The sequence below is a fragment of the Lathamus discolor genome, chromosome Z (genome assembly GCF_037157495.1).
Source record: "Lathamus discolor isolate bLatDis1 chromosome Z, bLatDis1.hap1, whole genome shotgun sequence".
NCBI classification, from domain to species: Eukaryota; Metazoa; Chordata; class Aves; order Psittaciformes; family Psittacidae; genus Lathamus; species Lathamus discolor.
Genome location: NC_088909.1, coordinates 92,233,175 through 92,246,859, shown reverse-complemented (window position 1 = coordinate 92,246,859; position 13,685 = coordinate 92,233,175). Strand labels below are relative to the sequence as shown.

At 40.9% G+C, this 13,685-nt stretch overlaps 1 protein-coding gene across 4 annotated transcripts in view; it reads left to right on the top strand.

Moving 5' to 3' along the window:
• The first annotated feature begins 357 nt into the window (after positions 1 to 357).
• IL31RA (interleukin 31 receptor A) overlaps positions 358 to 13,685 on the top strand; it is a 34,044-nt gene continuing 20,716 nt past the window's right edge. The window contains exons 1-5 of one of the 4 annotated variants that reach the window (XM_065662952.1): positions 358 to 549; positions 1,746 to 1,907; positions 10,826 to 10,907; positions 11,632 to 11,928; positions 13,277 to 13,397. In XM_065662952.1, coding sequence (XP_065519024.1) covers positions 10,856 to 10,907; positions 11,632 to 11,928; positions 13,277 to 13,397 — 470 coding nt within the window. In that variant the 5' untranslated portion in view covers positions 358 to 549; positions 1,746 to 1,907; positions 10,826 to 10,855. Of the gene's footprint in view, positions 561 to 1,268; positions 1,466 to 1,745; positions 1,908 to 10,825; positions 10,908 to 11,631; positions 11,929 to 13,276; positions 13,398 to 13,685 lie in introns of those variants that run through there. The other 3 variants (XM_065662948.1, XM_065662949.1, XM_065662950.1) reach the window with 3 other exon arrangements.

Here is a 13,685-nt window from a genome sequence, read left to right as displayed (position 1 = left end):
TTCCCTGTGAGGGTGGTGGGTCCCTGGCACGGGTTGCCCAGAGAAGCTGCGGCTGCCCCATCCCTGGCAGCGCTCAGGGCCAGGCTGGACGAGGCTCTGAGCATCCTGCTCTAGTGCAGGGTGTCCCTGCCCACGACAGGGGTTGGAGCTGGGTGCACTTCAAGGTCCTTTCCCTCCCAGCCCGCTCTGCGACGCCCTGGCAGGGGCCCTGGCGTCACGAGCCCCGGCGGCGCCCACCGCCCGCCCGCCGCCCCGCCCGGCAGGTGAGGGGGCCGCGGCGGGCGGGGCGGGCCCGGGGAGCAGCGCGGCGGAGGCGTCGCCCCTCGGCGCCCGCGGGTCCCTCAGCGGTGGCTGCGCGGGGCGGGAGGGGCCCCGCTGCCCCCAGCCCCGCCCGGCGGCCGCCTTCGGGAGCGCGGCGGGGGGAGGCTGACCGCGCGGGGCTTGTGCCTTTCACGCTGCGGTAGAAAGCGTTACTTGCGCGCTGACTTCCTATTTGGCTGTGTCGGTGGCGGGGAGGCAGAGGTCCTGAGGCATCGCTCTGCGGCTGCCGTAAGTGGAAGGTTCGTTCGTGTGTCCGTGCGTTGCTCATTAGCAGAGGGCCCTCTGTTCCTTTGACAGTACGGAGCGTGGCAAAGCGTGATGTTCTTGCGCGGAGTGTTACTGGAGTGGATCCTGGCCAGCGGCGCTGGTCCCTGCCTTCACATCCCTTCAGATGCTCATCCCACGCTTGAGGCAGTGCCTGCTGCTTGTGCCTGCGAGCCAAGCGGCTCCTTTCAGTTTCTTTCTTTCCAGGCCATGAGACAGAATTGAAACTTCCTATTTTATCTGTTTGCAGCTGTCTCTTTTTGGGGAAGAATGTGATCCAGATGCTTGGCGGTGGTTTTCTTTGTGTGTGCAGCGCGAAGGCTTAGTTCTTAAAAATTTTGCAATATATGCAGTCATCAAAGACAGTAAAAGCTCTTTCCTAACTGCTGGCTGCTTAAGTTGTTTGATTTCACTCACATTTTCCAAAAGCGGCATATCAGATTTAAATACACTGCTCCCATCCTGCTTTTGTGCCTCCTGGAAAAATACGACTTTGTGTTACCCTTCTGTACACAGCTGTCATGAGTATCACCTGCCTGCACTCATGCTTAAATTGAGGAAGCTGTGAGGAACTTCTTATATGTAATGGACTGTTACTGGTCTTTTGAAGGTGATTATCTAGAATAGTTGAAATCCAGCTTCTAGCCTCTCTTTGTGGATTAAGACACTGGGCAAAAGAATGTTTCTATGCTTTAACAAAGCTCCATGTATTGGGCAGAAGAGCAGAATGGTCAGTTCAGATTTTTCTATTAGAGGCTAATTGGTAACAAGACAGGTCTCAGAAGGGATAAAAACAGGGACAAAAAAAAAAGCTTTAGGTTTACATCATAGAGGTTGCAGTACTGAATGTTAAAGATCTCGATTTTTCTATAATAATCAGGTAAGTCTGGTAATTTTTTGCATTGTTTGATACTTGTAGGGAACATTTTCAACTAAAAAATGTTCTACTGGGAGATCTCAAAACACAGCTGTTTTTCGTAGGTTCAATGGAGCCTGGTTTCACAGGCTGTGCCAGCTAGCAGTTTTGACTAAGATGTAAAATTATGGTTTTATGAACCATATAGTTTACAGTATATGCCATAAGCAAAAGAAAACCGGGATGTATAACCATTATGAGATGATCTGAATTAGCAGGGTGATATGGCATTTCTCTTATGCAGGTCAACACCAAGATAAATATATTTGGGATCAGAGAATACAGAGGATGCTCATCGGTACGAAAAGCTCTTGGAAAGCAGAAACATAAAGACCATTTTAGGTGACTGTATCCTCTGCTGCTGAAAAAAGGGGCTAATGATCTGCTTAGAGTAATAGGATAGCAGGTAAGTGTCTGGTAGTGATCTTACATTCCTGTAACGAGGTACATGAGGTGTTTAGCATCCAGCAGTGAAAGGTGGCGAGGAAGAGGTGAAGGTTAGCTCTGCAGAGGCTTCCCTATCATGTTGCACATTCACTGCATTAATGCAATGGAGTGTAGATCTAGATCCGACTACTCAGATATTGGGTCTGCACTTGAGGAGGCGTGTGAAATACAGGAGAACCTTCAAAAGAAAGAGAATATAAAAAAAAATAACCAAAAGAAATGTAAATCCAACTTTTATAAAAGGACTTAATATATAACTTTTATGTTTATATAAGGTTGAGATTAATATGGAGAAAAATATTTGATAGTGGGAGTGTAAATAAGCTTCTAATGGTGAAGATGTAAGCTGAAATGCTGTGTAGGAGTTGTTTGTATTGCAGATTAACTCATAAAAACGAGCAAATGATGTAGTAGCATCATAAATGTCCCTGTTGGCTGAGTCTTTAAGGAGTCTGAATTTATAATGTTTTCTGGAATATATGGTTACATCTCACTTTTCAGAATGGCCTGTTACGGGTACAGGTAAGCTGCAGGATCACAGTCGTCTTTTCTGAGGGGTAAGAAAGTATGAGAGTGAGGTTATGCTCTTTCCTACATATGCCTGTTGGGAGCACAGGATTACCTGCATTGCTGTCTGCATTCTTGTAACACTTGCAGCACTCCAGTGTTAAGTGTAAAGACAGGGATTACAATTACAGTCTGTGTTTTGGGGCTATAACTGATTTCCCTGAAGAGTTTCAGCCAGTCAAGTTTTTATTTGCTTTCTTGTGAAACACAGTTTAGTAATGTTAAGTGGATATGTGTTTTGCCTTGGAACATCTGGAACTGGTCTTAGTTTAAGAAGCAAGGCTGGACAAGGCGAATATTGCTCTAAAGTAGCACAGAAAATCTTCCTTTGGATTTCTGAGAGGTGTGTATTCTGCACAAACTTCAGGTTAAAAATACCCAATCTGAGAGGTCACGACAGTCCGAAGCAGAGTCATCTCCCAGAGTAGACTCTTGTAGCCAAAATAGACTTTGTATTCCCTCAGATGCTGAGCCTGAGAGGAAGGCTCTAAGCCCCAGCTTGGCTGTTCTTTCTTAGTGAAAGCAGAGCAAGGAATGACAGTGCCTCTATGAGAACCGCAGTTCTTTCTGGTAGTATCACCAGCATTTGTTTCTAGTGGTATTGATCGCCTAGCCTTCCTTTCAGCGAGCATTATCAAATCAGATATAGTCATGTAGTTAAAGTGAGAAGAGTGACCAATATATAAAATTTAAATCTTGGTTTGTGTTTGTAACTTTAAGCCTTTCCCCTATTTTTTTTTTTTTTTAATTGTGAGGTCTAATACATTGATTAGCAAACAAATACTTATTTTGCAGCTTTTGCATCTAGGTGAGCATTTTAATCCTTAAGATATATTTAGAGGCTTATTTGTTATGTTTGTTTAGAGAATAATGAATTCTATTTACTAGATAAGGATTATTTTTCTGTATTGGTATCAGGTTGCATTTAGGCAAAAATTGTACTTAAATTCCAGTGTACAGCATTTTATATTAAAATGTATTAATATTCATATGCTGCTAAGTATTAAATGTAAGTATTGTTCTGTAAAAAAAGAAAAGGTTTATCAAGAAATGTTTTGCTTCTGTAACTCCAGGGTATGCTAAGCAAAATAACTGTTATGAGCGGTTATTAACTGAACTGACCTTTCCTGATCACTGTCCTTCAGGATTTTAGAACAAAAGTATCTTATCCTTTTGTGGCATTTTTTTTTTTTTGTATTTAGAGAATGAAAGAGGAAAACAACTTTCCTGCCTTTTCTGTTTTGAGTTGATTTGCAGCTTTTGTATTAACAAGTCACTGAACTTGATGAATACAGCCTTTATTTCCTTCATTTTTTCCCCACTATTGCATTTTTAGAACAAGGTTCCGTGGTCAAAAGTTGGCACAGCATTTTTAGAGGCTCTGCTCCAAGCTGCTCCTTCAGATGTGTCCATAAGCTTAGTGGTTTCTGTTTTCTTAATAAGTATGTATTTGACTTAAGTGATTTTAGTAGATTTATGATAGCATTATGTTTTAAGTTGGGCTGTCATAATTTCACATTTAAATAGGGGTTATTTTTAAAAAGAAAGTGTTTGGATCAAGTTCTATTTAAATGTTAAAATCTCAATTTTATTCATCCTGGTATAATGTTCAGCTGAGTATTTTTAGCTTGGTTAAGGACTTGGTTAGTTAGACTTGGTTAGGACTTCATAACTAAGGCTTATGAAACCAGTGTGCTCAGATCTTTTGCTACAGTGTCTGTCATTTTTCCCATGGATAAGTTTGTCAGTGTGTGATTTATAGGGATTTGAGAGCTGGGAAAGGCCATGAGCTGTTCTTCACATCTGTTGCTTCCTCCAGTAAATTTACACATCATTCTCTTTTCTGACCTATGTAGAGAAATCTCTGTTTTTCTCTTCTGTTGCTCACTGGGACTCACTCTTGATGGAACCCTGACCAATCCTGGAAGTTGATGTTTCTACACCCTGTTATCTGGGAACGAGACTGAAGTTCACATTTGGATCATTAGCCTGATATGTTCTCTTTCAGAGAATCACAGAATGGTTTTGGTTGCAAGGGACTTTAAAGATCATCTGGTTCCAACCGCCTGCCATGGGCAGGGACACCTCCAAGTAGACCAGGTTGCTCCAAGCCCTGTCCGACCTGACCTTGAACGCTGCCAGGGATGGACAGCCACAGCTTTTTGGAGAAACCTGGTCCAGTGTCTCAGCACCCTCACAGGGAAGAACTTCTTCCTGATATCTAACCTAAATCTACCCTTCTTCGGTTTAAAGCCACGCCTCCTGGACCTACCCCTACGTGTCTCACTATATGCCTTTTCCCTCTAAGATTTGTGTAAGCACTGTTTAATTTGACTCTTGGAGTTCTGAAAACTGATGGTTATGGCTTTTCCTATTGCATCTGTCTATAACTTCATGGTCAGGTGCCCCAGTGGGGCAGAATGTGGGCTAGGGCTCCTGGTGTTCAGCATTGGCTGATCTCATATAGGGTAAGGTGTGTCTCTCCTTGTGGTAGCTGGCATGGCAGAGCTGTAGCCATTGCTACTTAAGCCTAAATAAAAGATAGCAATGACTATTCAGTGCCTTTCTTCTCTCACAGTTAGTAGAAGAGTGTCAGACTTAGTAGGAAAGGATGCCCTGTCAGGTTCCAGCGAAGCTGTTAAAAATTCTTGAAGATCACTGTGCTTATGTTTTATAAAGGCTAAAGGCATACTGCCTTTCCATTTATAGATGTACTGTGTTCTTTATTGTTGGTGTAACAGCCACACTGCATGCAGAAGTATGTGTTTGTGTAGTTAAAACCAATCTTGTAATTGGATCTGACTGGAAAAAGCTTTCCTGTCCCTAAATGGGGGAGAATTAAGAAATAATATTAAATACAGCATGGGTAATTTAGCACCATAGCTCTTTCAAGCAACCTAAATTTCAAAGTGAAAATAGAAATTCAGAGGTTTTGGTATTGAGCAAGCCTTGTTACACCAACAATGTTACACAATTTTTTATTTATCTAATGAGACCTTCATTGAGATTGACCCTTCCTGCAAGAAATCTGGCTTTGGTGAATCAGGGTTTTTTTTTTTTGTTTTTAATAGCTGAAGACCACAGTTCTGTTCATGGTATTTGCTTAGACATTAGAATTTAGCTTTTATAGTTATCTTTAAGTGAAGCGCTTCTGAATTTATGATGTGACTTTCACTTCAGGGATGTTCTTTCAACAATTTACACGCGCAGTTGTTCAAGTAAACAACCCAAAAGGATTTAGTCAAGTACCAGTATAATGACAACCATGTCAGACATGGGCAGGGTTGTAACCTGCTGTGTTACTATCATGACATACAGTAAATAGCAGCTAGCATGTCAAAGAAATGGCTGCTAATTGGTATTGGAGAAAGTGGAAGGAGGTGCAACATAGCATCAGGACTGAACTAAACTAACAGCTCACAGCTGGGAAGAAATGAGATGGAGGTCTCTCTCCCCCCATCGTCCTCTATTTCTCCACTTTTGGCAAGTGGGGAGTGACTTACGGTGTGATGCACATTAGAGGAGCAAAAGGAGAGAGAAAAGGTAGGTATGGTTATAGGATGAGGACCGCTTGCAGGATGAGGACCGCTCACTGAATGTGGATGGAATCTTTGGCTGTTTAAGGTTTCTGGTGAGCATGTGGAACTAGAATTTTTCAAGGGCTTGTAACTTGGATGCCAGATTTGCTATGCCTGATCTTTTAGTGCTGTACTCTCATGTGGTGGAAAATGCAATGGTATGTGCTGGTTTTGGCACATGCATAATTAAAACAATACTGTTATGATTTCCCAGTGCTTCTGAGTTCCAATTCTTGGCTAAAATAGTGTGTGGGGCTGTTGGGCCTTGTCAGAGGAATATGATAAAAAAAGTACTTCTGTTATTCTTAGAAACAGCTGAACTATTTTGGCTGAAATGCAGCTTCTTCTGTTTCATGTCCTCTCAAAAACAGTGAACCAGCATGTGCAGAGCATCAGCAGAAACTGCTAGAGCTTTGCCAAGTTGTAAGCAAAGACAAACAGTGGGAAGTGATAAGCTTATCAGGCTTTTCCTTTTTATTTTTTTTAATTTTTTTTAATATTTAGCAGATTGTTCGTCACCTCCCTCCTAGATTTTTGCACCTTTGAAGTGTTCTATGCTCTGACCAGAGTCATAGTTGTGCTCATGCTGTCTCTTCACTTTTCTGACAAGCCCTCAGAAAAGATCTATACAATAATTTAATTTCCGGGAGCACAGCTGCTCCCAGATAAAGTCGAGTCTGTTCAAATCATAGTTGCTTTTTCCTTTTTTTCAGTGGATTGTCTATTGAAATGGTTTGTCAATTTTATTAGAAATGTTTTGTAGATTGATTTTTTTCCTGGGCTGTAAAAAATCAATGACCTGTTAGCTGATTTTTTCATTTCTTTTTTTTTTTTTTTTGAGTAGACCGTGAAGTAGAAAAAGCTGTTAGCGCTTAGAACAGTGTAATCGTGTTCAGTATTGACAGCTGCTCTGTGGTGACATTGCTTTTCTCTCTTTTTGCTCAATTCTGTTATAGTTGCATATATTTGAAATTATGCTGCTGCCTGTATGACCTGGAAGCAGTTGTTTCTTGACATTCTGTTATCTAATCTATGTCAGCTTTTTACTGTTCTTTGTTACTGTGTAGTTCTGTTCAGTGAGTCTAAGGAAGGAGTCAGTCACCAAGGGAAATGCTTTAATTAGTCACGACCATAACATATAAGCGTTGTACTCCCATGGTTGATGCAGACAAGTGGAAAATCTCTGTTTTGAACTACTGGTTTTATTTCACAAGATCTTTACAATACCGAATACTCAGTCAGCTTTTATTACATGTTGCTAGCAGTTAAGCCTATGGAAAAGAAAGAATAGTGCTTTGTTATTTATATTAAGTGCCTTAAGCTCTTTCCTTTAAACAATTACATATACACTAATCTTTACATGCAGCACAGAAGATTTGGTATTCTCATGAATGAATGTAAGCTCCAAGATTAAAGCCGTATTTATAGAGCTGTTGTAAAAACAGTTGACTAATATGATTATTTACTTCTTTAAGTTTTAAAAGAAGTGGTTATGCCAGTGTAGCGTTTGTAACTCATTATTGATTTTTCTTTGACTCATCCTGTCAAAGTTTTGCTTAGGCAGATAATCTTGCAGTGCTCTTGGTTATTTTGCTTGCTTTTGTTGCTGCTGGTAATTATCTTCGAGGTGTGTTGGTTTTCTTAACTACTGGTTTCCCAGCTAATGAAGTACTGTCTACATCCGTGTTTACCACAGCTGTATAACAACCATTGGTGTGTGTTGCTGTGAAGTTGGCAAAGCCTTTTTTAGGTTAATAATTACAACTTTTCTTTGGTTTTGAATGGAAAGTACTTTTCGTATAGCCATGGCTTTGGGACTGATTTTTTCACTTTGAGATCTTTCTTAAACTTAAAAAAAAATATAATGATTGCATGCTTTAGTGCTTACAGAATATACTCCTAGCTTTAACAGAGCGGAACTTCTAGTATCTCATCAGCATTGCTACGGACTATATTTATTCTAAAATTTTAAAATAGCTTAATATTTTAAAATCTGCATCTGTTTTTAGTTCTGCACCTCCTCATGCAGAATACTGGAACAATTTCTTAAGGTTCTTTGTATTTATTGCCATCAACAGGGTAATTTGTCTTTACCGCATTGAGAACAAGAAGTTACCCTAGGTAAAGCTGCAATATGTTCTCTTTTGTAATTGCTTTGTTTCTTGCTGTGGTACACATCTTGTTACAGGTGAATTTGAGGAATGTGTCACTGTGCAAACTCCTCTTTCGTTTATCTTTTTATGCCATATGTCCTTTTCATTTTTTTCCTTCTGTTTTGCACTGTCACAACCTCAAAGTTTATCAAACGGTTCCTGAGAGAGTGTGAAAACAATGTTTAAGATGAGTTCTGGCAGAAACTGAGTACAAAACAATTTTTTTGTTATGGTTTTCTCTTTTAGGATACCATAAAACTTTATCTCGTAGCAAAACCAGGAAGTTTTTGTGCAAGGAACCTTAAAGTGAGGTTCACCATAGAGTAAACCCCTTCTGCCTACTCCCACCTATAGATCTGTGTCCCAAACAGTGACCTCGTGCACACCCGCTTCCTAGCGTTGTCTGAACCTGTCCTACCTTGTTTGGTCTGAAAGCTGCTGGTGTGCCTGTTCTAGGGAGATAGCACTTGCTTCCTGCCTGGAGTCCCCCTGAGATACAGGTTTGCATGGAGAACTGAAACCCCAGCAGCTCCTCAAGTGAATCTGAAATCCTAATGTGAAACAGGGACCCTAACTAACCGCAGCAATAGTAATGTCTGCTTTTGATATGAGCATGATAGAGCTACTTGTCCAGTAAGTAGGAATATTGGACCCTAGGCCCTCATCTGCTAAAGGGGATCTGGAACCTCTATTTTCCACAAGCAGATCTCCTGATTACTTGCCAAAGGGGTAGTCTGGGTTGCAATATATTCTGCCCTTCCTGCTGCAGTTGGGCCACTTTGCAGACAGGAATTGTTAGAGACAAGCTGGACTGATGAACAGACACTGAGGTGGGTTGAAAACTGGCTGAACAAATGGGCCCGGAAGGGCAGCTATCAGTGACACAAAGTCTGGTTGGAGTCCAGTGACTAGTGGTGTATCCCAGAGATCAGCACTGGTTCCAGTCCTGTTTATCATCATCACTAACGATCTGGATGATGGGGCAGAGCATGCCCTCAGCAAGGTTGCTGATGACACGAAACTGTGAGGGGTGGCTGTTATGCCCGGTGTTGTGTGGCCATCCAGAGGGAACCTTGGCAAGCTGGAGAAATGGGCTGCCAGGAACCTTATCAAAGAGAACTACCAAACCCAGCACCTGAGGAGGAGCAACCTCGGACACCAGTACAGGTGTCTGTAGGAGGGCAGCTTTGCCCTGAGGGTCCTGGTGGACACCAGGTAGCACATGAGCCAGTGATGTGCCCTTGTGGCAAAGAAAGCAAGTGGTATCCTGGGCTGCAGCATGAGGAGTGTAACCAGCAGGTAAACAGAGGTGATCCTTCCCATCTGCTCAGCACTGGTGAGGCCACAGTTGGAGTACTGTGTCCAGATGTGGGCTCCCTGGTGCAAGAGAGATACAGACATACTAGAGAGAATCCAGTGAACAGCCACAAAGATGATTAAGGGACTGGAGCATCTGTCATATTGGAAAAAAGGCTGAGGGAGCTGGGACCATTCAGCAAGAATGAGAAGGATCAGGGGGATCTCATTAATGGCTAAAGGGAGGGTGCAAAGAGGGGAGAGCCAGACTTTCTAGTGATGCTCAGTGGCAGAGCAATAGGCACTGAAACGCGGAAGGTTCCCTCTAATCATCAGGAAACATGTTTTCACTGTGAGGGTGACTGATCACGGGAGCAGGTGGACCGGAGGGTTTGTGGACTTCCCATCCTTGGAGATCTTCAAAAGCCATCTGGACATGTTCCTGGGCAAGTGGCTGTGGGTGGCTGTGCGTGGACAGAGTGGCTGGACCAGATGACCTCCAAAAGTCCTTTCCAATCTCAGCTGCTCTGTGATTGTTTGAATGATGACAGCAGTGCTTAGGGCAAGGGGAAATGTTTGACTGCTGTCATTTTCACCCTAGGACTCTAGATAAAGCTCTTCCTTTAGAAGACATAATTCTATTTTGTGTTTTTCCTTCTTCCCCAGAGTTTTGTGGTGGTTTTGGCTGCACAGCAGTTCAGCTTCAAAGAACAAGGCAAAGAGAGGTGCCTTCCCTTGTCTTTGCAGAGTGCTCCTCAAGTCCAGTGCCTGGGACACTTAGCTGGGATAAAAATGTGCTCACCCTCTCTTGGGCGGCTGATGACTGGAACTGTTGCCCACTTCCTGAACAATTGTTTTATTGAGTGGTGATGCACAAGGGATGAGGATCAATCCTTCTTCTGCAACAGCCTTCCTTTTTCGAAGAGTTCACACTGCTAAGCGGCTGCTCAGGAGATGGCTAGGCAGGCTGGATTTCAAGTAGATAGAGATGTATTTCTTACCAATTCTTTACACGGTCATTGGAACGCAAATTACTTTGGTGGATTGGATTGCCCTCAGAAGGATTTCAGGTGTAGTTGCTTCTCTCTTTATACAAAACGTATATGCTGATCTGAGGAAAATTGCATCAAACTTCTCCCATCGTGCAAGAAAGTAATAGACAAAGCAATACTTGACTTGAATGTATGTGAGAAATGCTGAATAGCGTTACTAACTCATACAAATGCTAACAAAGTATTAGGGGGCACCCTTAATTCAAGTATATTATTTTTATTTTATGACAGCATTTCCTGCCCATAGTTACTGAAAAGGAAATGTTCATCTGTGCGATTTTGATGTTCATCCTGCTCTGCAGCTCTATAGCAGGTATGTTACTTGACTGTTAGCACCTGCCTTGCCATAAGAAAGTTTTCCAAACAGTGACCTTCTCCACATGAAATTTCAAAGAATTCTGAAAAAAAGGAAAAAGTATTTTAAAAATAGAAGTTGATAGCTGATTGGCTTAGTAGTGTACAGTATGTAGAGAAAGATTTATTTATGGCAGTCTTGATTTATGCTTGTGGAATATTAACTGTGGCCATGATAGCCTGTGTTTGTTTTCTTTTGTATTTAAGGTATTAAAAAAGAGTATTACCTATTCAGAGATTCGTGCAATTACTACTAATGTTCTCATTCCTGATCTAAAAAGTCACCTAACAATGTGTGACTATTGTTGGGGTTTTTTTATGTGATAGTTCCATAGCCAGTTTAAGCTGACACAGGTAACTGCTGAAGTTGGAAGATCAGGTAGTTCCACACTCTTTTTGGCTCTCCTTCGGCTGGAGTGCATGTTTGTGTGGCTAGTTGTGAGCAATCTGATCTAGATGGGATAGAAACATCATTCTTACATAGTGCCTATGGTAATATAGTAATTAGTATGAACTGGCTTTCCAAACAGTGATATCTGATTCAAGTGACTGAGCATTTTATTTGAACTCCATATGGAAAAAAATCTAATTAAGTGATCTGTAGATAAAAGTAACTTATCTTTTTTTTCCACTGATATTTTAAAAGAAATTAGGTTATGTGATTTCTTCGATTTTGCTTTTAGATGAAAACTCTGTTGGAGGTGCTGACATTTTCCCTTCAGCTCCTGAAATTGAGAGAGGATCCACCCTGAGACTATTTTGTGTTCTCGGAAAACACTACACACCTCACCGAAATGCAAGCCATATCATCTGGAAATTGAATCATGAATTGATCACTGAGGAAAACTATAACATTGTGAACGAGACTGTGTCTAGTGTAACCATCCGTAATTTCACTTACAGCAAAGCTCATGTGAAATGTTTCATTAAGTACTTGGGCGAGGAACAGCTTTTGGTTCACACTGAAGTTAAATCTGGCTGTAAGTAGAAAAGCAAAAAAAGTAATTTTAACATTTTTTAAAATGCTGTAAAAATTTTGCTTTTAAAATAATTACTTTTTCCTTTTTTTAATCTTGTGGGATTCTAGGACATGTGTTCAAGTATCTCCTTTTTTTCTGAAATAAAGCATGAAATTGCAGGCATTCCTTACACACTGTGGTCCATAACCTCTCTGACCCCGACTTTTGGCCAGCTGAAGTGAGTGAAGGTTTTCTGTGAGTTCAGATGGTACCAAGTGTTTCCCTTTGGTTACGTCTTTTGTCTAGTTTAGCCAATGTTAGCTTTCTCTGGAAAGTATTTCCTCTTTAATAATCTGTTCCAAAACAATTATAATTACCATCTCTGCTGGAGAAAGCTACAGGATAAATATGTATGTGAATTCTCTAGTTTATTTAACAGATTAAGTCCAGATTATATTAATTTATATCTGGGAGTCCCATTCTAGTAAAGAAGCAATAAATGCAGATAAATAGATCTGTGGAATAAAATCCAGCAGAAGGTATTACGTGTCTGCGAAGTTAGGTGTGCCATAAGCTTGACAATAAAAGAAAGATCTTTTCAGTCTTATATTAGGTGGGACAGAAAAGTGCTTTTTTGGAGAGAGGGCTTTTTCAACCCATTTATTTCACTGGGCGGTGTTCTCTTCCTTTCAATTGCAGTTTTTCCTATTGAGTGAAGGAATCTGCCTTTAACATAGAAGTCTTTGAAGGTGTTAATTTTTTATGGATGACTTCAGACTACAGAGATCAGAGAGGATTGTTTTCTTTGTTCTATCTTGTTTATAAAATAAAGAGAGTCCAGAATTAGTACTCTTTTCAAGATCATACAGATATGTCGGCCAGCAAATTGTCTTCTGTACTCTTAGATTGTGCAGGCTTTTCAGACTAGGGGTTTTCATAGGGTATGTGGTAAGTCATTCTGGGAAGGAACCAAGAGGAGTTTTACCTTTCAGAGAATGGCTTTTCCTCAGCTTCTGTTTGTTTTCCTTGTACTCTCTGGACTGGCCTTAAAATACAGGTTCAGGACAATGTATGTAGTGGTTAGATATAAAATAGTTAATGAGTTACTGTGAAAATACCTTCAGGCCCCCTTAGTTAAGTACTTTAAGAAGTAGATGAAGAGAATCTCCTTGTCTCACAGGGAAGAATGGTTTCAATTTTAATTTTGTAACAAGTTCTGAAGGCAGTAAAAAATTATAAAATGAAGTGCTATGCAAGACGATTGGTGAAGTGTGCTGTAATCTGCTTTTTCATCAACAAAATCAGTTATACTCTAAAGTCACTTATTTTTACTAGAATTTTTTTTCATTTTAAATCTTTGTCATTTTAGTTCCACCAGACACACCAGGAAATATTTCCTGCATTTATTACTTTGATGTTGAACTTACCTGCACCTGGACTTCAGGAAGAGAAACTAATCTTAGGACAAACTATACTCTTTACCGAAAATTGTAAGTATAAAGTGTGTTGGGAACTGGGTTGCTGGGGTGAGACCTCCAACTCCCTTCCCCTCACATCCTGATTTCTGTGCAAAAAACCCCTGGAAATGTAGAATCATTTAGGTTCAGAGTCATGATATTTACTCAGTAAATTCAATTAATTTGGGGATGGTATTGGTTGGAAATAGTTGCAGTCTAAACCAATATTCAGTAGACAAATGTTTACATTAGAATTGACATTCACTTATTTCCTTGAAGTAACATTACTGATTAGATCAAAAGCTGAGTGAGCCTCGGCAC